This window comes from Canis aureus, chromosome 24 (assembly GCF_053574225.1).
Source record: "Canis aureus isolate CA01 chromosome 24, VMU_Caureus_v.1.0, whole genome shotgun sequence".
NCBI lineage: Eukaryota > Metazoa > Chordata > Mammalia > Carnivora > Canidae > Canis > Canis aureus.
In genome coordinates, this window is record NC_135634.1 from 15864339 (window position 1) to 15888362 (window position 24024).

Here is a 24024-nt window from a genome sequence, read left to right on the forward strand (position 1 = left end):
TTTTAACAGGCCACAGTGTATATCTTTAGCCTAAAGGACTCATTTTTTTCTTATTCCTTTATTTCTTTCTCCAAAAGCTTAGTTAGGCCTTTGCTAGAAATCCCAAGGCATTGGGCTAGATTTTTTACCCACTGAAAAAATGAGAAACTAATTAAATCTCTTCCAGATTACCACAATGCTTGTTTTCCTGTGTAATATGGGGGGTTAATTTTTTTCATTTAAGAATTTTCCCTGAAAATTTAATTGTAGATGGAAATGACCATCATTTTTCATAAAATATTCTCACAGATATTTTAAGGAAAATGTGAATATTATTGGATATTCTCAACATATCAACAATTATATTTGCAGCTGACACCTCTCTCTAGCTGATAAACATTGCTTTTAGGAAATAACATCCAGTATTGGAGAAGCAGGATAGCAATGGGTCTGATGTCAATGTTTCCTTGCCTAGATCTGTTCAATCTAATACCTATTGCCCATTTTCTCAGAACCCCTTTCCTTCGTCTGTTTTTTACTCAGCAGATACATGCTGAGTGCTCCTGGGTGCCCGGCCCTGTCATGGTGCCGAGCTATGCTGAGGGCAGTGCTGAAAGACTCATAGACAAACACCTGGTTCTTGTGGAACTTGGCCACGAAGGTGCTTTCTCGCGGGCACCATCTGCCCAATGCCGTGTTCTGTTTAGAAAACAGATCAGCCGACCCAGAGAGCCTACGGTTTCAGGTAGCCTGGCCCAACCACCATGACAAAAGCCCTTCACAACAACACTCTGGTCTCCCGTCGGTACCCTGTGCCTCAGAGTTGTCATCCTGGGATGCAGAAGGTATGCCAGTGGCACCTCACTTCCCACTTGTTCCTTCATGGCCTGTCCTGAACTCTGCTACACCCAGGGGCAGGTTTTACATGGTTTACATGCATCAACTAATTTCATCATCTAGTACCCCTATAAGGTACTAAGGATCACTATTCCCATGTTACAGATGCTGAAACAGGTCAGGTCCTTGGCCTGTGTTAGAGGCAGTGAGTAAAACAGTCAGGAATTAAACCTGTGTCTTCTGTCCGCAGAGAGAATGCTCTCCAGCAGTCTGTGGAACAGGACGCCAGGGTAAGGGTCTCTCATGGACCAACCCACGTAAAAGAGAGATGACCAGGCTCATGATAAGAAACCACCGAGAGTGTACATTGTGTACTTCTCAGCTGGTGGTTTGTGGTGCCTCACAGAAATCCCACTGTGAGTCAAGAAGGGCTGTTGCAGTTTGCTTCCTCCTGTAGCTTTTCTGTGACATACACTCTCCTGGCAGCATGTTTAGCTTTTCCTCTTTGAGACCAGGATCTAAACACTGTCTGCACATAAATATTAGCATACATACGGTTCCCTCAAAAGAAAAAAAATCAAATCCTTTTCTATGTTTGTCCTTTGGCTGTTATATTTTTCTACAGGCTTCCAAGAATGTTGTAACAAACCTCTCTAAAAATTCTGTTCTTTAGATGAAACATCATTGTGTTAAGAAACTTAATATTTTCCACACTGAAATTCGCACACTTGGGAGAGAAAAACAAGACTGTGGTTCAAACCAGAGACGATAAAGTATTCAGATTCCAGTTAACACCAACAATGGGAGAGTTCTGCTTTTAAACTTTAATATTTTTCTTAATGTTGTTCCGTCATATCTCATTAATTCACATGATTTGTTACATGTCAAAGATGAATGGGAGACGTGCAGAGGAATTATGGCTGTTGTCACTTTATAGGGCTGGATTTGTAAGACAAGACCAGCAGTGGCTTCTCATTTTCTTGTAGGCAGTCAGCACATACCCCTAAACAGGAATGTCTTAGGGGATGGCTCATAGCCAAACTCCGGGGTGCCCCAAGGAGTAGTGATTGGTGAAATTACTAAGAGTTGTGATATAAAAGCTTAAACAATCCAGTAGGTAGTATTCTTGTATGAAAATGTAATTTTTATAGGTGTTTATATATGTTACTTAACTACTTACTAGGTAAATGTAAAGAGTTATAGAGTTACATCAAGTAGCAGAAGATAAAGAAAGAACACCTTTTTTTAAGCTATGTGCCTCCCTGACCAAACGACAACTTGATTAACCGTGCTTTAAGGCTTATGTTTCAAATGAACTCCAGGCAATTCCTTAGAGTCAGAATACCTCTCTGCTTTGTACTCATGCTCTTTGAATGATACATAGTCAAAGGAATCAAGTATGCCATGCTTTTTTGGTCTTTGAATAATCAAAACAACACAGGACCTATTTTTGGAATGAGTCGTCATTAACCCTGAGTCCGTTGATCTTTTCTGGTCCCACCAACAGATGAGCACCCTTGTGGCCAAAGCCTGGTCTGAAGGAAGTACCAGAGAACACAGCATTCCTCTTCTCCTTTGCTCCACGTTCATCAGTTAAAGGCTGCTGCCTCGCAGCCCTGTGTGCTGACTCAGCTCTGTTCCCAGGGAGCCCCACGGGGAAGTCCAAGTCAGGGCCACAGAAGCCTTTCCTAGAGTCTGTATTTGTTTCCACTCAACACTCTAAACCCCATTTGAAAACAACGTGGTAGTTAAATAGTAGTTAAAACCACATTGCCCTCCTGGGAGAAAAAGGGAGGTCATATGGTACAACCACCTGGGATCTGCAGTCCCTAGCTCCACTACTTCTTAAGAAAGTCACTCACCTTCCCTCGAGGAGAAAAGGGGTGATTTGGCATCACAACTTAATTACCTTCTAATATGCTCTTCCTTAGCTCTTGCCCCAGTCCATCTCTGAAGGGGCGCTTATGTGTACCCAAGGGATAAAACAGATGGAGTAGAAGGAGCTACAGATTGAAGTTATGTCCTCATCTGCTTTTAAACACATTCATGGCATATGTAAAAGTAGATGTTATAAGCACAATATTCGTTTACTTATTAATCCCCCCACTCAACAGTTTGGCAATACATGACTGAAACCAACTTTTTTCATTGCCAGGAACTCTGGGGTGAGATTGAACTCTTTGTATAGTGAGAGTTTTTCTGCTCTTCATGCCATATGCTACCCGCCAGTATTTTTTGGCTTATGTTAAGTATCACATTTCTGAGTAATAAAAGAACTTAAAGTTTTTGCTTAAAAGAAACAATAACGATACAGCATTTTCATTCATTTTGCTATTTTTAAAAAGTATACACTGGAATACTTTTAACTGTGCTGTGGTGGACACGACCCAAAGTTCAGTTTCTATTACAATCACTTCAGAAAATGTATGGTTTTCTAGAAGACAAACATGCAGTAAAGGTTTGTGAGTAGCAGGGGAGTAATATTTCATACCCACTGTGAAGTGGAATTGTTACTACACCAAATACAAGAATGGGATGATATGGCTAGTCAGGGTAGAAGTTATAGGATTGCAGCAGTTTGTGAGTGACAGATTATTTATTCACACGTATCTTCCTTTGTAAACTATCTTTTTGTGTTTTATGTCATCTAGAAGTTTGAATAAATGGCCTTGTTGAGTTTTTAGGTTCGGAATTATCTCTTAGATAATCAGGAAAAAAAAAAAAACCCTAACATTTTGAGAAACTGTTACATGCCAGGTGCCTTCTGCTGTGCTACCTAATTTAGTTCCCATATGTAGGTCACATGGTCCCCATTTCTATAGATAATGAAACTTAGAGGTCATTCTCTTTCTATGCTGCCTGACTCCTGACTCCCATGTCTTCCTCAGTTGATCTCTAAATTGACTCTGGAGATCGAACTGGTCTTTAGAACATGGGATATGTAAGTGACATGAGTCTTGAGGCCTTAATGATCCCCCAAAGCCTGCGGTTTGTTGTTTTAAATGTCACATCCTAGCTATTCCCATTGACATTGGAGAGGCCTGCCTGACATCCACTGATGAGCAATAAAATTTTCCTTAATCTGTTTTTGTAAGCGCTCCTTTAGACTTTTGTGGTAAAGCTATCAACTTAGTTTATAATCATTTTTAATCTTGATGCTTCCAAGAGAAAGATTCTCACCACAGCCAAATAAGCCTGATGCCCAGTGAAGTTTCATGTTTCTGCCTCTGGTTATAGCATTCTTGTGCTCTACCCTTCAACCTTTGCACAAAGAATTTTGTGGGGGAAAAGAAAGGTTAAAGTCCACGACTTTCGCATTCCAGAAGGTTATTTCAAACACAGAACAACTTTACTTCTCTGCTTGTTTCCAGAATAGAAACTCTCAGCTTCATTTTTATGTCTCTGGGGCCAAAAGCAGTATGTAGGGGATCCCTGGGTGGCTCAGAGGTTTAGCGCCTGCCTTGAAAAGCAGTATGCAAGGAGATACAAAGTAAAAACGTGACAGTTTTTTTAAAAAGACCAAACATCAGATAAAACTAAAAGAAATAGTAGATAAATGAGTTCATTCACAGTGGAACTCCCTTCAGTTTGTTTTCCTGTTGCTGAACTGACTCATGAAACCAAAGGCTAGAAGCCCACAGGGCCTTACCTTAAGCTGATTAAAATCGTAATACCTTACATTTCAGCAAAGCTTTATAGTTTTCAGAACAAATTCATTTTTGCTACAATTACCCTGTAGCATCTATTCTAGCTTATTACATATTATTTTTGTCCAAGAAACAAACCAGAGGATTGTAGTTTATATTCCAGGAGATCATCCGTGTGGTACCCCAGGGAGATTAATACAATCTATAGTGATAACTACTCTTTTCTTTAAAAATCTTCTTTGTCGGGGATCCCTGGGTGGCTCAGCAGTTTAGCACCTGCCTTTGGCCCAGGGCGCGATGCTGGAGTCCCGGGATCGAGTTCCGCGTTGGGCTCCCGACATGGAGCCTGCTTCTCTCTCCTCCTGTGTCTCAGCCTCTCTCTCTCTCTCTCTGTCTATCATAAATAAATAAATAAATAATTAAATCTTTAAAAAACAAAAATCTTCTTTGTCCTAGTAGCAATGAATGCACCCAGCACCTGAATCTTGGTTCCACACCATTCTCCATTAAGAGGAACCAGGGCTCCTTGGAGAAATGGTTTATTTTAGGTTTGAGTATACAGTGTGAGCTGGGAGCACCAGAAAATATGAAAGTACTCAGAAACACACACAAGGATGTCAAAGGGAGGCAAACACTTGCTAAAAGAGTTCCCAGAGGCCAAAGCTGTAACAATTTGCGCAACAAAATAAATAAGACAATTACTGGAATATAACACAAAGTATAAAATTTATATCCATGAGTTCTAATGATATAAATGATTGAATGAATGGATGAATAAATAAATAAGGAAAATAAATCTCTCAGGCAGAAGAGTTTCAAATGATTTATATAGATGAAGTCCTCCCTCAAGGAAGTAGAGTGTAACTCCCCACCCCGTAAGTGGGGGCTGTGCAAAGTGACTTCCTTCCAAAGGAATCCAATGTGGAAGGGGGTGGGGAAGAATTACAATAGCATTTATTTATTTATTTATTTATTCATTCATTCATTCATTCACCCATTCATGAGAGAAACAGAGAGAGAGGCAGAGACATAGGCAGAGGAAGAAGCAGGCTCCCTGTGGGGAATCCGATGTGGGACTTGATTCTAGGATCCTGGGTCACGACCTGAGCCAAAGGCAGAGGCTCAACCATTGAGCCACGCAGGTGCCCCTACAATAACTTTATAGATAAACTGAGAAGTACTTACTCAGGTGTTCATGATCAGCAACTGCTGTGAAGCCATGCTGAGACGATGTACCCTTGATATGACATAACAGAAAGGGCACTTCATCTCTGCAATCTTCCTTCCCAAACCCATAACCCAAACTGAGGACACAGTACAAAATACTTGAACAGTACACCTTAAAACCGTCAAGGTCAGGGAATCAAAGAATCTTTCAAAATTCAGAGGAACCTAAGGAGGTGTGACAGCTATGTGCATGGTGGTGTCCTGGGGAGCAGATGTGTATCCTTGGAGCAGAACAAGGGCATTAGGTAAAAACTAAGGAAATGTGAATAAAATATGACTTTAGTTAACAGTAATATTGGTTACTATTGTGACCAATAGGTATTGGTTAACTAGTTGTGACACACATGCCCAACCAAGAGGAGATATTAATGCCAGAGGAGTTGGATGGACCGACTGGGTGTGCTGCGTGGGCATGCTCTGTCCTCACCATTCTTCAGTAAATATAAAATCACCTTTAAATTGTCAGTATAAAAACAAAAAAAGCCTCTTTGGTAAGATTTTTTGGTAATGGCACAACCACCTGTGGTTTGGCCCCTCCCGCCACCAATTCTACTTGCCACATTTCCACGCATTCATCTTGAGGACCATGAGAAAGCCCTGGGAGTATTTCCAAGGCAGGTAGTGACAAAATTTGATTTATGGTCTACGGTATCCATTACGTGCTGAGGAGGGGCCATGGTGAGGCTGATTTGAATGGGCCCCTTGTTGTTAGCAGCAGTCGTGGTAAGAGATGAGGGCAACCAGCCCAGGAGAGCAAGCAGCTGGGATGAAAAGAGGTTTTCTAACTTAAGACCATTTATGACGTAAGAACAACTGGTCTTGGAATTGATGCTGTGTGGAAGTGAGCAAGCAGGAGAGATGTCAAAGATGACTCCCAAATTCCCTTCTCTTGCTGCAGGAGAGGTGATTGTGCTCTTGAGAGCCTTGGGGACCTGTTGATCGGAGCAGTAGAGCAGTGACCGACTAAAGTGTGTTGTATTAGAAAGGACGAGAGAACAGAGAACCAACAAGGAGGCCCACTGCCCTAAGACAGTTCAGCCCCCATGTGGAATTCAGCTCCAGAAACTCCCAAGTCAGGGGGTTTTGATTCCAGACTTACCTAAGGGACCGTGTACTGATTAGCTTCCAGAAGCCCCTCCTTCCCAGACAGTTCGAATGATGGGAAACCCACTTTGTCACAAGGCAAATTCATTACACTTTGTGACAGTTCTCATTGACAGGGTGATACAAGCACTAAAATGGACTCAAAATATTCTGTCTACTTGAAAAGATTGATGTCTTGTTGATGTGGTGTCTTTAGGTAATGAGCATTGATACTTTTTTTTTTTTTTTTTAAATAACCTGATTACTAACCGAATTGGCCAAACATGCTTAGCATGCAGCTTTACTGTTGGTGTTATTTGTACAGTACAAGCATGACAGGAGGGAAGGAGCAGGAAGTCCTGTCTGTCAGCAGAAATACAGCTGATGTTTTAAAAGTAAGAAAGCTACATAAACAGTCCTTATTCAACATTAGCTTGATTGGTTTTTCCAATTGTCAAAACGCGTACACAGTGTCTTCAAGAGAAATGACATTTCCCATTGGCTTATGGTACTAAGAATTAGTTGTAGTTACTACTTCAGTTTTAAAACATGCTATTAGCATTTAAGCATGTAATGTGGTTAGTCCCTAAATATTGCCATGTATGGCACAAAGCTGGCAGGCCTAACACCGTATGAGAATAATAAATGCACACAGACTTTGGATGGTTATTCCTGCGTTTGTTTGTTTCTTTTTAAATATGCCTCTTTGCTTTTTATTTTTTTAATTAAGTGGGACTTTGAAGGGAGAGATTAACACATGACAGGTTCTGCCTGACTTGGCCGACATCTGTGCCCCCTGGGCGTGTAGGGACTCCCAGTAAATAAATGCCAGGACATGCTCCAAAGATATGCCCCGTGGCGTACGAGTGAGTGCCCACCCCAGAATGTATTTTACATTTGTGACTTTTAAGGGAGCCTCTCCCATGTATTAAATATTAAAAGATAAGATGATTTAAAACTACTAGCATGCCAAGCAGGACTGTGCTGTTCGAAGTGAATCAAATGACTTTGGATGCATTGCTCAAGTGTTTAGAAATCTAGATCATCTTTTTTTCTCCCTCGTTGTCAGGCCTCCCCGTCACCCTCTACCTCCTTACTCTGCCATGTTTTACTCTGTTTCTTTTGCAGCACGTATTTACTTCAAAGTGCAACCTGTATTATTTCATTTATTGGCTTGTGGTCTAAGTTCCGTGAGAGGAGGGGAACTGTTCTGTGCGCCACCAGATCCCTAGCATCTGCAGTCGGCAGTCAGTAAACATATGTTAAATGAGTGAATGAATACATATTAAAATATACTTAAAAGGTGAAGTATTTCTTGTGCCATAAAAAAGCGGTGGTTATTACAAGAGGGACAGGTTTTCATTCACCTTGTCTGAGAAGTTTTATATGACATAAATACTTTTAAGGGTTTCGTGGGACCAAATATTTTTGCAGAGCTCTTTTCTAAAGTAAAAGAAAAATATATACAGTGAAAGTATTCTGTGTTGTCACCTGTGTATTCAGTGCCTTCCCTCTTTGATGCCATGGCATCGTGGCTGCCCTGCTGTCTAGACATCAAGTTTTCCTTGGCCTTCCTGCCACTCATTCTGGCTTCCGCCTCCCGCCACACCCACACCAGGACCCCAGCTTCATGGGCCTCAATCCTTTTTCTGATCAAAGAGGCTTCATCCACAGGTAGAAGGGAGCCACGGCCACTAAGTAAATATCATCTATTTCTCTATCCAGCATATTTTGTGTTCTTGGTAGAGCTTTTCCCCTAAAGAGCACCTATATTTATTACACTGTACATAACCAGTATTCTGCAGGGTAGAACAAAATAGATCATTCCTTGTGTTTTAGAATTCCTATAATGCAAGACTAAGTCCATCTGGTGAATTAATAGTTATTTAGCAAACAGGCATTAAGTGGAAAATGCTTTCCCTACTGTGGGAGGTTAGAGATAAATTCTGCAACTTGATTTATGACAATGAGTAGTGGGCTCTGTTATAGGAGTTGAGTCGACTCTTGGGGCTTCATTAAAGGAGGACCAACTCTAAGTAAAACCCTCCCTGAGGCCAAGTGGTCCCTGGGGCCTCAGCCTACACCACCACCTCCATCTGATGTCTCCTCCTCTTCCCGGCCACCTGGTGTATTTTGGCATCCAGGACCCCTTGCTTTCAGCCACACCACCCTGGTAGCCTAAGACCAAAGGGGCTGTCCCGAATTCTGTCTTTTGTTAGAATGTACCACTTTAATATCCTTGGGTTAGTGAGCAGTAAATAATGTGAAAAAGCATTGTGAGTTGTTGGCAGTGTTAATCCATTTAAGCTTAGTGAATATTTATTGAATACTGCTAAGCAGGCACTTTAGAGACATGAAAATAAACAGGAATAATATAGAGGTCCTACATTTATGTGAGAGGGATAACATCCTATCAGATTTAGAAAAAGGAGCCCCTTCTGGGAGGTGGGTTTGCAGAAAGGTGCCCACTCTGGAGCTGAGCAGCCTGCACCAGGCACAGGCTGGGGTTCCTGCAGGGCTCCTGGGTTTCAGCCTTTCCTGTCCCGAGCCAGCTACCTTAGTACTGGGTACTGACTGGACAATTAGGTGAGGCATCCTGGAAAGGGGTGTGCTGAAGGTATAGACCTATGTAAATATGCCAGGATGCTGACCTTTGGGAAAGCTCTCTACATACCTATTATGTTAATGGACACTACATCTGGGAATCTGCAGCCTGATTTCACCAGACGCTTTAACCAAAATACACCCCGTCTAATCCTGGAGATAGGTAGCATTCTGTAGCGATCAGAGGCACCCACCCTGGGAACAGCCACTCAGATTGTCTTTGCTTATAAAAATACAAGGTCAGTATTTCAATGACACAGATAAACAAAAGAGAAAATATGTGGGTATGATAAGTGAAATGCCCTTATGGGAAGAGTGGCAATTTTTTTACTTCTTAATAAATTGACTTTGGAGCACCAGGACTAAGTAATACCCTGGGTTATGGTGTTTTGTTAGCACATCAAAAAGATAACTTCATACTACTGTACCAGGAACCGATGAGCATTCTGTATCATTTTTACAGTGTAGGGTAAATAGAAACTACAAGGCATATTGATTTCTTTACACCAGTAAAAGGAAGTCAGCCTTTACCAGGAAATGACAGATTTTTTTCTTCTGCGAAACTTAACCCAGAAGCATCTACTATTCTTGGATTTTATTTTCCCCTCTGTTTCATTGTCAACGTTCCACTGACTGAATTCAACAGCATAATTTTTGCTAGCAAAGAGGATGAAAAGCCTGTAGGGAAATAACTTTTAAACAGAATTTTAATTTTTTTTTCAGAATTTTAACTTTTAACCTGCCAGTGTGTGCTACATTATATATAAAATGTGCCATATGTATACATGTGGCACTTTTCATCTCAGTACAATGCCTTGCTTGCCAGTGAGGGTTAATTATCAAACAACTGGCTAGAAGGGCTAGTTAGAGAACCTCGTTAGACAAAAGGCCGTGGCACTGCATGTTCACTAGTGCTCACAGTAGAGCAGCTCTTTTTAAACCCTGGGCATCACAAGTTCCTACCCAAATGATCTCAGATAGTCAGCACGCAGGCAGGAGATTCAGTATGCAGAAGAGGTCAAGGGGCAATGACATACTGGAAGTCACAGCAAAAGTGTTCGATGCAGACCCAGACAGTGTCTGTAAGCCACCTAACATTAATCTGCAATGTAGTGTTATACCCACTCCACATATATGGGGAGCAGGGCCTAGAGAAATTGAGTAACTAGCCCAGTGTGCCAAGCTTCTAAAAGCCTCATCAGAGATTTGACTTGGGCCGTCATATCTTCACACCCCTGGAGGTGTTCCCTGCATCTGCCCACTCATGGCACTCCTCTGCTGCCCTCTTGGAGCTTTGGACTTCTTTTTTTTTTTTTTTTTTTTTCAAGATTTTATTTATTTCAGACAGAAAGTGTGAGACAGTGCATGAGTGGGGTGAGGAGAGGGGCAGAGGGAGAAGCAGTCTCCTCACTGAGCAGGGAGTCTGATGAGGGGCTCACAACCTGAGCCAAAGACAGACACTTAAGCTGCTAAACCACCTAGGTTCCCTGAAGCCATGGACTTTTGATACGCTTTTTAGTTGCTGTTTACTTTGGGTGGGCAGTGCTCCCCTTGGTAGTCTCTGAATCCTAATAAACTCCTTCTCCACTAGCCGTGTAAATGTGATGGAGCCCTCCACCACTTGTGTAGTCATTGGAGACAACGTCTCTGGAGTTGGGCTTCTTTTGAGATGTGAGAGCCTTTTTGTTTCCAAGTAAATAACTTGTAGTAGACTCATTCCAGGAAGTACACTAGCAGTTCCACTTCGAGATTATATCAACTCTACTTTCTAGAAGGAACGCAGATGGTATTCTTCAGTTCCTTTTGATTACTTAATGGAAATGTTATAAAATCTTCTTTAAAGATGGTCATTATAGATGGTGTTCTTAACATGTGGTCACAAATGTAAGCTGTTGGCAGTGGGCTAAAAACAGGTTAGGAAAGCATATGTCGTATCCCCAAAGCTCTTGATGGAGATTCTTAGCCTGGTACCCCGAGGCACCAAGCTTGAAGGGCAGAGCAAATTAGAAGCCCTAAGTATCTCAGGCAGCACCGCTGCATTTCCATCTGACAAGCATACCAATAAAAGGTAAAATAATAATAGCAGTGGCCAGAGATCTAGAGCACAGTTTAGTGGAACAATTGAAACTGGCATTTGCTAACCCACTCTTGTTTGAAATGTTGCCAGGGAACGTAGAGACAGGAAAATGTCTCTTGGTTTAACTGGATTGTTTCCTGAAAGATCATTTTACAAGATATTTTCCAGTGTTTATTTGAGGCTCTCAACTATCTAAGAGAAATTGTTTTCCCTTTGATTATTATATAACATTACTAATAACAAAATTAGATAAAGAAACGATCAAGCCAAACCTAATTTTCTTTTATTTATTAGTTCTTCTTGATATTAAAGGGTTTTTTTTTTTTAAGATTTTATTTATTTATTTACAAGAGACGCACAGAGAGAGGCAGAGACATAGACAGGAAGAAGCAGGCTCCCTGCAGGGAACCCGATGTGGTACTCAATCCCAGGACCCCGGGATCACACCCTGAGCCAAAGGCAGATGCTCAACCACTGAAACACCCAGGTGTCCCTAAGGCTGTTTTTTAAATAGAATAATCCCTTTTTAATCTCAGAGTGTTCACATCTCAAATATTTGAATCACATTATCAAGTTCTTTTTCTCTACCTCATCACACAAAGTAGGGGTTGTCAAGTAACTCATGTGTTGTTTTTTTATCTTTTCCGGTATAGAACTAAAAGTATGTTTAGTTCAGTTAAGGCATAGGGTCAGGAGGATGGCTAAACTCCACTTCTATTTTCCATCCAAGCAGTTTAAAGAAAACAGAGCTTTAAAAAAACAAAAAACAAAAACCTCTTGAAATCTTAAATCACGCACTCAGAATAACTGGAATTCTGGTACCTCATTCCCCTGTGTCTTCCCTTCTGCACACATTCTTTTTTCACTTTAGGACAGGAATTTTCACATACTAATTTTTTCACTTTAGGACAGTCACCTTTGCATACCAATTTTCCTGAGCTAACTATTACTTTATGTTGGATATTAACCACTGAAGACTGATTTCTAGTGCTGTTTGTATTTCTGGAGCTGGGTGGACAGGCGGGAGTAACAAGAGCGGGAGCAGCAGCAAGAGTGAGAGTGGTAGCACTGACTCCTGCTAGAAGCACCTGTGCTGTGTGTTGGTGTGTTTGTGTGTTTGCTGCACCCGGGGCTGTGCTCAGCCCTCTGCACGGAGTCACCTCATTTCCTGCTCTGGGGGACCCTGCAGTGCTCACGTGGTTGACTGCCCAAGCTCATGCCAGAGCAACTGGTGGAACCCTGACTCCCATTCAGGCACTCTGACTGGTCTTGGGGCACTGCAATCTCTTAAACTTATTTTTCAGGTTGTGCCAGGAAACTCTGGCTTTAGAAATGGTTGTGCGCATCTTCCACTATATTTTCCTGCTCCTTCTTTTACAATGTTTGGCACTGAGTTGCTCGTCACAAACACACTGATGCTCAAGAAAGATCCCATTGAGTTTGCAGAGCAGGCTGTCACAGGGACAAACGTGAAAGGTGGTGGATGTTAAGTAGCATCGGTAATGTATCAACTGGATTGCATGTAGTAAAGTGGTTCTGTAACCAAATAAGATTTGTTGAGTGAGAACACATGAGTGTCCAGCAAGTTTTAGGGCTTGACGACACACTCGATGGCAGCAAGCTTCTTTTCTTGCATGGTGCAACAGGAAAAAGTGAGGAAAGCATGTCATGGAACCAGACTTAGAATTTAGTGGCTCCAGTATTATGACATAGTTTCAGTAGTAGAGGTAAATGGCAATCCGGAATAATAGCCAAGTAAATAGAATCCCTAATCTTTGGCTTCTTTGGATATTTACTCAACGTGGCCTCTGAAATAGTTGAGAGCTTTCTGGAAGAAAGAGATGGAAGAGAAGGGAGCACCTGCGTTCTCAAGGCTAGGACCTCCCTTTTGTAAATGCACTGATTTTTGGAGAGGGTGTGTGCGTGTTTAATATGTGGGTGTGTTTGTTTAAGGAAGACCTGGAGCTACAAAAGGCAAAATGTTTTGTAACCCAGAAGCGTAATTGTAAATGGAATTATTACATCTGAAAATGAAATTAAAGTAAACCAATTTGTAAGCAGATCACGTATGTGGGGCTCGCCTGGCTGGATCAGCTTCTGTCCCGGACGAAGTTCAGACGCTCTGTGTCAATGCAGTCAGCAGCCCCTCAGAACTGCCTGTTTGACCAGAGACAGATATTAACCCAGCCTAGGAGGCAATCGGGTTTTTTCAGTTCAAAGGAAGAAAGGAATTTCACTTTCTGGCTGATACTCTGATTTTCCCAGGAACTGATTGTAGATAGTGGGAATCCACCTTTAGAAGAAGGTGTGGGTAACCACAGCCTTGTAGCAGAAGAACTTCAAAGCAGAGAAGGTGAGCAATACAGTCGCCCTAGGCTTGGGAGAGACAGATCTGGAATGAGAGTTCTGATCTCGTAAACTTCACTTCAGACTTTCCAAACTGCCAGGCCAGCCTTTGACCTGTAATTCTTCATCAGGCTGCACTGCATTTGGCACATATAATTATTTCAGCACACACACAGAATAGCCATTTACTCTTATGATGGATTTTTAGAACTGGAAGTGGTGTTGGGAGTACACAGACATGCCTTTTCACTCATCCCTAGATCTGGACAGAGAATCTGCCTGTTGGCATATCCCCCTTATTAATAACATTTGCTAACAGAGGCGAGGTTGGCAGAGCCAGCTGACTGGGTAAATCAAAGGCTCTATCTTAGTACTTCAGGCCCTCTTCCTCATTGTTTTTTAAATTGTGGTAAAGTTACTTATGGTATAAAATTTACTATCTTAACCATTTTTAAATATGTGTTTCAGTCACAATGTTGTGTATTCATGATTCTGTGTAATCATCACCGCTGTCCATTTCCAGAACTTTCCCCTCATCCCAGTGGTCTCTTCTCACAGCTTTTCTCACAGCTACTAATAATTAGGGAGAAAAATGGATCCATTTTAGCCGCATCTTTTGCTTCATTCTTTTAGCAGATAAACAGTTATCTCCTAAAAAGCAGATAGCAAAAAGTGGAAAAAAGTAAAGCAAGGAGTGATTCTTTTGCTGGATAATTAGCTTGTGATTGTGAGTTTGATGATCATATCCTAAATATGTAATCATAGAGCAATGTTTTAGAATTGAACTTGTGCAAATAAATAAGTAAATAAACAACCCCATCCTTCAACTCACTGAACTGGGAAATAGGCTTTCCTTTGGATCTGATTGTTATTACTACCAGTTATGGAGCATTTTCTGTCTTAAATGCACCATCTTTTAAAATTCTTACAGCAATCTCGCAAAGTAGATGGCACTGTGCCAATTTTATGATCTTCAAACATTGTATTACACTCTAGCATTTTACCTTTACTCAGATTGCTCTTAGCAGAAGTGAGGTATAGTTGAAGTGACTGGTAAGGTCTCTTAACCAGTTTGTTAACTCAGGTAATCACTCACTAAACCATCAGGATTTTAGTACCTTGTTTAGAGGCATCTAAAGTTGTGTTTAGAAAAGGAAGAATTTCTCTTTCCTTTCTATTCCCCCTTGTCAACCCTTCAAAGGAAAACTTTTATATAGTGAGAAAAGGAGAATTACACTGAAATTTAAGTTATAAAATGTTATGCCGAAACAGATACTGTTCCATTCATCTTAAAATCCTAACCTGCACATTGCCCCTGAAGCTGTTTATGGAACCACATGGTAGTGACTCTGCTGGGTTTTGTAGAGCAGGCTGTGTGTCCCGGTAGGGAGTGCCCAGGACATTTCCTCTCGGAGCCTAAAGCTTTTCTTGTCCTCCAGCCTGACCCCTAAATAAGTACTACCTGTAGGTCCTAACTATAAACTGACTAGTATAATTTAGACCAAGTACCAGTGTCTGGAAATGTAAGATTATGATTGACCTTTAGCCTTGATTTTAAAAGAACCAATGAGTTATTTTTCCCCTGTCATCTTGGGTTCTGGACCTGGCCATTCCAGTGGATATCAGGCTTATGTCCGCCGGGCTCCCAAATATACCACACCCAGGCCTCATCTCTCCTGGACAGCTTTGTACACACGTCTAGTCCACAAACTCTCAGTGCACCTTTGAAACCCACAAACATAAGGGCGTTTTCCCCCTTGATTCTACAAGGAAGGAACCCAAAGACTATGGAGACAATCCCACCCCACCTCTTAGCAGACCTCCCAGCCACACCTGGCCAGGATTGCAAGGCAGTGGAATACTTGTTCCTCTTCTTTGGCCAGGAAAGCTCTCCTTTCCTCCCCAGTGAACTGGGGGAAAGGAAATCCGACATAAAGCTTGCAGTATATCACTCAGACTTTATGAATCTGAGGAAAGATAGTCATTTAAGTGGAAAAAAAAAAAAAAGAAAGACCATCTAGTTCAAGCTCTGGTTCTAGAAAGTTGATCCTTAAACAAAAATATCGGTGTCCCCCAGGCGTTACTCAATCCCTTTTAATAACTTGTTAGCTGATCTTTTTATCAACTGGGAATCTTCTTGAAAAAAAAAGTAGAACCTACTCTGGCTTACCAAAGCAGAATTTTTGGGAACAATGTGGAGGTGGGCACAGAATTGAAGGGGAAGTCACAGCAGAGTTCAGAAAGCACAGCTTCCTGTGTCTTGGGAGAAGGAACGGATGTTGTCTTTGGGATGCTGGTACCATGATGAGCCACTCACTTGATCACTCCCTTCTTTGTACCAATTCTGTATCTTATGTACACCTTTGTTCTACATAAACAATTATGCATTTATATGGTTTTCTCCTCAAATAATCAACTTGTCAAGAGCAGAAATCATGTCCCACTCATGTCTCTGTGCCTCGTATCTCTAGCACATAGTGCTTGGCACACGGGTACTCAAAACAATTAAATTTTTTTGTCAATGTTGGAACACTTTCTGTCTTGAAGGAAGGAGGGTATAGGCATGGTTCTGCTCATTGCCGTGGTGTGTGGAGCTTGGCAGCCAGGTGTGGGCATCCTTTCGGAGCCTCTCAGAGGAGGGATCTTGCCAAGTCTTTGGAGAGTCGACTTCAGCAACATCCAGCACCCCCTCCACTCTGAATCACCCTAAGATCCCATTTGCACAGAATTCGTGATGTTGCTGTGGACCACTGGCTCCTGTAGTGACTTCCCAGTCTCTTTCCTAGAGAAAGAGCCCCAGGTGGCCCCTCTGCATTCCTAGCAACTCAGATTTGATGACAGTTCTCAAGCTCAGACCAGTCAGAACTGCTACAGGAAAGAAGCCTCTGAGATGTGTTCTGAGCTGTCCTCACAAGAGACAATAATCAATAAACACAAAGCACCGTTTCCCAGGGGGTTTCTAGTAAGCAAAATATACTCTGCTTCCTTTTCTAAAATAAAAACCCTGCCACCAACCCCTGGAGCACACCTCCCATCTGGGAGACCTCTCAATCAGGGCCAATCACAGCGTGGCTCTCCTCCCACAGCTTATGGCTTATGGCAGCTTCCCTTCTAGCCTCCTCCTCCGCCCCAGGTTCTCAGACTCCCTTCATGCCAAATCCACTTGATCCTTTTACGTGCTTTTCCAGCCAGCTGTGTCCTCTCTCTTAAGGCTTGGTAATCATAACTTTGAACAGTGTCCCAAACAAACCCTCCTTTTTTTCCCTAAGATTGTTTCCTGAGATTGTTTCCTATTTCACTTGAGAAACAAGTATTTTTCAGTTTAGGTAAATAGAAAACTAATTACATCTTTCTTGCCCCATACTTTTCAAATGATGGTTGCCAGCGGAGAGAAACCAGATCTCATTTTCCACTTTAATCAGTTTCCACATGTCCATCTGGGCTGTGGTTCTCACACTTCATCAGGGTCGCTGACTGCCGAGCCCACTCCCAGTTCCTCATATTAGGCCTGGGGTCCAGACCTAAAATTTGTATTTCTAGCAGGTTCCCGAGTGATACCCATGGTGTTCGTCAGAGAACTATGCTCTTAGAACCAGGAGACCATATATTTCTATAAAATAGATTCTTAGTAATTTTTGTGTATGATATATATACACATACCGAATCTTCCTAATAAATAATTAAGTGATCTTTTTGCCTTCCTTCAACTGACTTTAAGCACTCTAGCCCACCTGGAGTGAGTGAGTGAGTGAGTGAGTGAGTGAGTGAGTGAAAGAAGGAACCCTCACAGAGATTTTACTTATGGTTCCTTCAGTCACCCTTCTTCGCTTTCACTAAACTTTGGTCACAAACTCAACCAGTTTTATTTGATTGGCCACCCTTGCTTGGTGTTCATCAATATATGAAATAGACCCAAAGAGGAGGTATAACTATTCTACTTCTCTTCCAAGGCTCAAAATAACAATGATGTTTTTAAGTGCCCTAATAATCTCCTGTATTCTTGAGGTGCTTCGTAAAGGGGGCCAGAACAAGAGTCCGTCTTTGCCAGGTTGTCTTAGAGCCATGAGCAAACTGCCAGCCAGGCACCCAGTCATGTTTTCAGACAGTTGTATTAGTTGCACATCCAGATGGGCACTCAAGGGGTTAAAGAGATCCTGCCAAGAATATGTTGATATTTAAATGATGGTCTGGTTAGATGATATATTACATATTACAGACTAACAGGGCGTGAACGTGCAGCTTTGTACACGTATAGCTGACATTCTGTTCATGGTGAAAGCATAGAAATATGCAAAGTTGGGAGCCCCTTCAACATGTAAGGGCTTCTGTTTGCAAGGGGTTACCACAGATACTTGGAGGCCAACCAGAAAACATCCTGAAGTGTGGAACTTCTAGGTGTTTTTCCTGCTGGTATCATGCCTACAACTGCAGCAGCAGCCAAGCGTGGCTGAGCACCGTGCCCTGAGAGGAAGAGCCATTTTCCTGGTACCAGCCTCTTCGACAGAGCTCACGCCCTGTGCTCTACCTCCCTGGATAGTTAAGTAGTTGGGAGGGTTGGTGAAGTGTGCTCGGTAGCACCAAAACCAACCTGCCCAAGAAACAGTGGACATTTGGGCCCTGCCCCAAGGCTGTACGGGGTCAGTTAATAAGTGGAGGACCATCCAGCCCTGGGGGACATCATGAGGCCAGCAGACTCCCTTCTCCCCCATCCCAGTATCTCCACACAGGTGGGCTTTGTCATATCCAGGATGCTGATGTTTAAATAGGAACCTTTTTAGAATGTGTTGTTTTACAGAATCCTAGGGCCTGAGGCAGTATAATAAATCACAGTGCTCTGCGAGCATGGGCTCTGGCACCAGACTCCCAGGGTTCAACAAAAGTAAGAGTTGCGTGACCTCTCTCCACTCTCTTTTCTTATTTGTAAGATAGGTTCCTCACAGGTGTGTTTTAGCACAATCCCTGGCGCACAGTGAATGCTCAGCAGATAACTGCCACCGTCAATTGGTTGTTGGTTTTCTGGTAAACCTTTTCTAGACCAGCTGTGTGGGGGTCAACTCCTCATGCCTCGTATCTTTATCTGTGCTTTATTTCCAGCCCTGTGCCAGTAAGCACTAGAAGGAAGAGCACATCGTGTGATTTGGAAACCCTTATTGCTTCAAGAGTCAGTCTTGGAATCCTTGTGATATCATAATTTATTTCAGTCAGGCTCAGAATAATTGCCCCGGTACCTCAAGGTTATGAAACACACTCATTTGAGCAGAGCAGTCAAGACAAAAGTGTTCTGGCTTGTACCAATTTTTATTAGCCCATTTGCCTCTCAGGTAAAATGAGGAGAAAAATAAATTAAATCATCATTCTTCAACTGCTCATTATACAGTCTCTCTTCCTCTAGGACAGGTAGGTGAAACTCAACTACCTCTTTTCCTTGTTATGAACTGATATATGCAAGTGTCTGTCCTAATGCAGCTCTTTCTTACATTGCTGTCAACACTTTTGTTAGCTGTGAAATTTCAGTCCTTTTGGCAAAGTCAGGTGACTTCCACAGTGAAATATGTTTGTAAATTCCACCCACTTCTGGACTTAGCAGCCCCAATCTAACTCCCAGAGGCTTCCAGGAAACTGCAGACCTAATCATCACCCTTGAAGATCAAGACTTGAAGACAAAGGGGACATCTTTGTCAGCTTCTTAAAAAAAAAAAAAAAATCAAAGAGTTCCTGGAATTTTTTTGACCATACATGCATATAAAAGCTAATTTTAAGTTTTCTGACTTGGGGAACTGCCTGAAAACACTGCATTTTTCTTTTAATTCTCTGTGTAGAAGTCCGTTCATGTTGCCACTTGCAGAACAGTTAAATCTAATTAAAGCAAGGATACCCTGACAATATGCCAAGAGAAGTCTTGCCTCAGGAGCTACTCTTTATCCCTTTGGGTCTTGGTTTCCTCTCTTGGAGACCTTCCTCTTTAGCAGTCATATCAAGCCATTTGCCACTGACCAGATTCGATTGAAAAATGCCATGAGTGTAAATATTTTTGAAAGCTTTCTCTGTGGCCACGATGGACATTCTCTGAGATGTGAGCATGGTTGATGATGGGAAACTGGAGAAGGATGTGTGCTAGTTAGGTCTGTGTCCTGAGAAGGACAGAGCAAGGTCATCTTTATATTGGCAGCTTTTCGAGTGAAAATGAACCACTTCAAAGGGATGGGAAGCCATGCTTAACTGAATAGGTTGGCTCTGCATAAATGGGTTTTACCTTCTGACAGCTCCAGGCATTTAATTATAAACGACCAGTCATTTAATTATAAAATGTTTCACATACTAAAAGGAAGAAAAGAGTATAAAGGTTAACACATTTGAGCAAAAGCCATGTTTAAATGTTTTCCCCACAGCTGTTCCCTGCGTTAAGAAACTTGGTGGGTAGAAAATGCATGAACCCTGATTTATTAATCAGATTGTTTCCACTTAAGCAATAACCTGTATCTGAAGATCTAGTGGGAAATGTGCTACCTTAGCAATCCTCGAAGGCTCAACATTTCTATCCTTAGAGATACAGCTGGATCAGAGGAAAGGCCTTCTTTCGCCCATAGAGATTATTTTACCATACAAAGAAAATTGTGTTTTGAACTTTCGTTTGGTAAATAAAGACAAAGCAATGACATTCTCTTCCTGCAGCCGCTTGTTATTTCTCAGTTAGTTCCTAAATGGAGATGTTAGAATTTGACCTCGAATGAGGATGAAAATATTTTGGTCCTCGGTTGAAAACATTACAATATTCTTATTGTTCTTAACTACTCTAGGTCTAGTTAGTGGTTTAAGAGTGTGTGTTTAGAGCTGCTGTTTTTATGTCTTTCACACAAACCAGTTCTCAGTTTCCCACCCAGTCGCTCCCACTGATGGGAATGAGCAAGTCCATCAGTCCTGTCCAGGCCCGCCCCTGAGCTCTGTTCTCACTGCTGACTGAAGCCTGGTGGCCTGCAGGTGGAGCACCCCCTGGCACCTAAATGTAACAGGCTATTGGTTTTCCTCCCATGCTCTGGCTCAGTTACCTTCCCTTCCTGGTCACTCTAGTGCCCAATCTTAGAGTCTCCACAACACATGTGCCCCCAGAGCCTCCTCCAGGCTTCCTCCAGCCCTAAAGGAGTATACATCCTGCCTTTTCCCACCCTGGTGCCTTCCTGCGTGGTCCTCTCCATACAGAGGGCCCTAATTTGAATCTGACTCTTCTCTATCCCTCAGATTTCTACTCAGATCCCACCCCTCCACAAAGCCTTCTGAATCTCCATCAGAATTCATCTCCCACTCTCTCCTCCCACCAACTGCACTTTGTTTACTGTTAACACCCACAGTTGACTTTTTCCCAAACATTTTATGTTGAACATTTTCAGACATTCAGAGAAGTTGAATGCACAGCACAACACTCATATACTTGCCATTCAGATTCTACAATGAACATTTTGTTGTTTTTGTCACACATCCAGCCATCCATTCCTCCATCAGTCCTTCAATCCACCATGTATATATATTACATATATAATATATGTAATTTTTCAAAGCATGTGTCAAACAGCAGTAAATTTTACCCGCCATTTTTATATGTGTATTTGTTTACTTTTCTTTTTTAGATAAAATTATATACAGTGAAAGGCACAAAGCTTTAATGTACCATTTAATGAATCCTGACACGAGCATGCACATTACTAATGTATCACTATCCAGATAGAGAACATTTACCATCACATCAGGAAGTTGGTTTGTGTCCCTTCTCAGTCAGTTGTCATCTCCACTCCCCAAAGTAGCCACTATTTTTTTTTTTTTTACCACAGATTAGTTGGGCCCGCTTTTGGACTTCGTATAAATGAAATCAAACCGGATATACTCCTTTGTGTGTAAGGCTTTTTGAGATTCATCCATGTTGTTGCATGTGTCATTGAGTTGTTCTTTTTTATTGCTGAATAGTATTCCATTTCTGAATATACCATATATGTTTATCCATATCCTGTTGGTGGAAACTTGTGTTGTTCCTAGTTTAGGGTTGTAAAGTCCTTTTTTGTTGACATGCCTTCATTTCCCTTGGGTAAATACCTAGATGGAAATTGCTGGGTCATAGGGTATGTGTGTGCTTAGTTTTATAAGAAACTCCTAGGTCTTTTTCCAAAGTGCTTGTACCATTTCAGCCTTCCATCACTGATGTGTGACAGTGCAGGCTGGCCCACAGCCTTGCCTACATTTGGTCTTTGTAATTTTAGCCATTCTAGTGGGTGTGTTGTGGTGCCTCATTGTGGCTTCAGTTTTCTTTTCCCAGATGACAATAATGTTGCATCTTTTCAGTACCTGTTTGTTTATTTGTTTTTTTTCTTTTGTGAAAGGTCTGCCCAAATCTTTTGTCCATTTTGAATTTGTTTAAATTCCTTTTATGATAAGTTGAAGGAGTATTTTATGTATATATTGGATGCCAGTGTCATGTGAGATATATATTGAGTATTTTCTCCCATTCTTTCATTAACTATTCATTTTGTTAATTATTTCTTTTAAAGAAGAGAAGTTTCTTATTTTGATGAAACCTAATATTGCAATTTTTTTTCTTTCATGGTTATTACTTTCTTATCCTAAGAAACCTTTGCGTACCTCAAAGTTGCAAACGCATTTTCTTCAATGGTCTTCATAATTTTAGCTTTTACAGGTAGTCATATTGTGACTTAGCCTGTTCATCTTTGACTGTTCATGAGCTGGCCTGGTCATTACACACACCAAATACTCAAGATATATTATATTGAATTGCATTAGAGATTGAGATGGTAATATAGGACTCTGACCATCCTTTAATGTCTCTGTGTTGGAATGAGTTTTATGAGATCCACCCACAAATTAAATGCCAGTGTATAGAGCCCTGTCCAACCCTTGAGTTAGCATTATCTGCCAAGAATATAGGTCATGGCAACAAGGTTGATTGCTTAAATATTTGTCCTTTACTTCCTTGGAGTAAAAAGAGTAGAGAGAGATTTAGCTTTTTACTGAATTGTTAATATGTTTTAGATATGATGCCTCATTGTTTTCTACTACATCTTCTCATTTTATCTTGATAGCCACCTTGAATGCTAGATGAGGAAATCTGGGTACCAGAGATTATAAGTGACTTTTTCATTACCCAATTAGAAAGTCACAAAGCTAGGAGTTCTCCAAAATAGGAAAATCTGGAGGAAAGCCAGTAACTTAGCTCTGTTATAAGATTTCTGCAAAAGAATAACACTTGATTGATTTTAAAGTGTATGGAACTGATAAGCAACTAAACATTTTAAGTTCTGAACCAATGCACTCAACCAAAAGTTCAGTCTTCTAACATCACTTTATAGTAATATCTGCAATATAAAAACCCTTGGGAAATGAATTTGGTCCTAAATCTCTGTACTAACTGCTGACTAGATAGTAAAAATATATTAAAATCATAAATAGCCTCAGGGCCCACCCACTACCCAAGAATTCTTTTCACGGGTGACTTTTTATAATGTTTACATAGGCAGTTATGTAATGAGCCCTTATTTCAAAAAGCCAGAATGTTCCCCTAATGTATAATGCCTTTGTCCCTCTTTATTGTCTCCAGGTGGATATGCTGGCTCATCTTTTCTTTGTTTGCAGGTATGCTTCAGAAGTGTCCTTCTATGGATGACTTTGTAAGTGCCCTTGTTTCCGACTTGGATCCAGATTTTGAAACTTTCCTCATGGATTCTGAATGATAGAAGCACCTTGGATCTTTTAAATCAAGATCGTGTAGATACGAACTTGGTTGTAAATGCTACAGCTGTGAACACTCATTTCTGATTTCAGTATTCTAATTTCTGAAAAACCTTATACCGATGGAACTTGGAATAAATAATTTGTTTTAATTATGCTGGCTTTTAGCCTGTTTGGCAGAGTTTTGAACATATGGAAATCTACTCAGTGAGCTAATAAAAACTAGAACCTAGCGTTAAATTCAAGGTATGGGCACTCCCTTAATCCAGCCAGTCTCCTGTTGAACTTTTCCCCCCATATTGATCTCTAATTGATTAAATTAGAGACTTAATTAAAAGCAAACTTGTTTTAGTTTGAAACAGTCTTCAGAAGAGTTACACATATTCTTTTGAATAATTACCACTTAGAGCAAGTATGGTTTCCAAAGTACTCATAGTTGACTGCACTGGGTTGGTCTTAGTGCTGAGGCTACACAGATGGACTCGGAACAGAAAG

The 24024-nt window shown here is 41.3% G+C and overlaps 1 protein-coding gene across 3 annotated transcripts in view; it reads left to right on the forward strand.

Annotated features, from left to right (window-relative positions):
- MIPEP (mitochondrial intermediate peptidase) overlaps positions 1–23684 on the forward strand; it is a 171477-nt gene extending 147793 nt beyond the window's left edge. Inside the window, exons 19-20 of one of the 3 annotated variants that reach the window (XR_013362922.1) lie at positions 18895–19197; positions 23434–23684. Coding sequence is in view for 2 of the 3 variants with exons in the window: in XM_077868386.1 (XP_077724512.1) it covers positions 23434–23531 (98 nt within the window). In the remaining variant the exon portion in view is untranslated. Of the gene's footprint in view, positions 1–1066; positions 1107–18894; positions 19198–23433 lie in introns of all 3 variants that reach the window. The other 2 variants (XM_077868387.1, XM_077868386.1) reach the window with 2 other exon arrangements.
- The last annotated feature ends 340 nt before the right edge of the window (positions 23685–24024 follow it).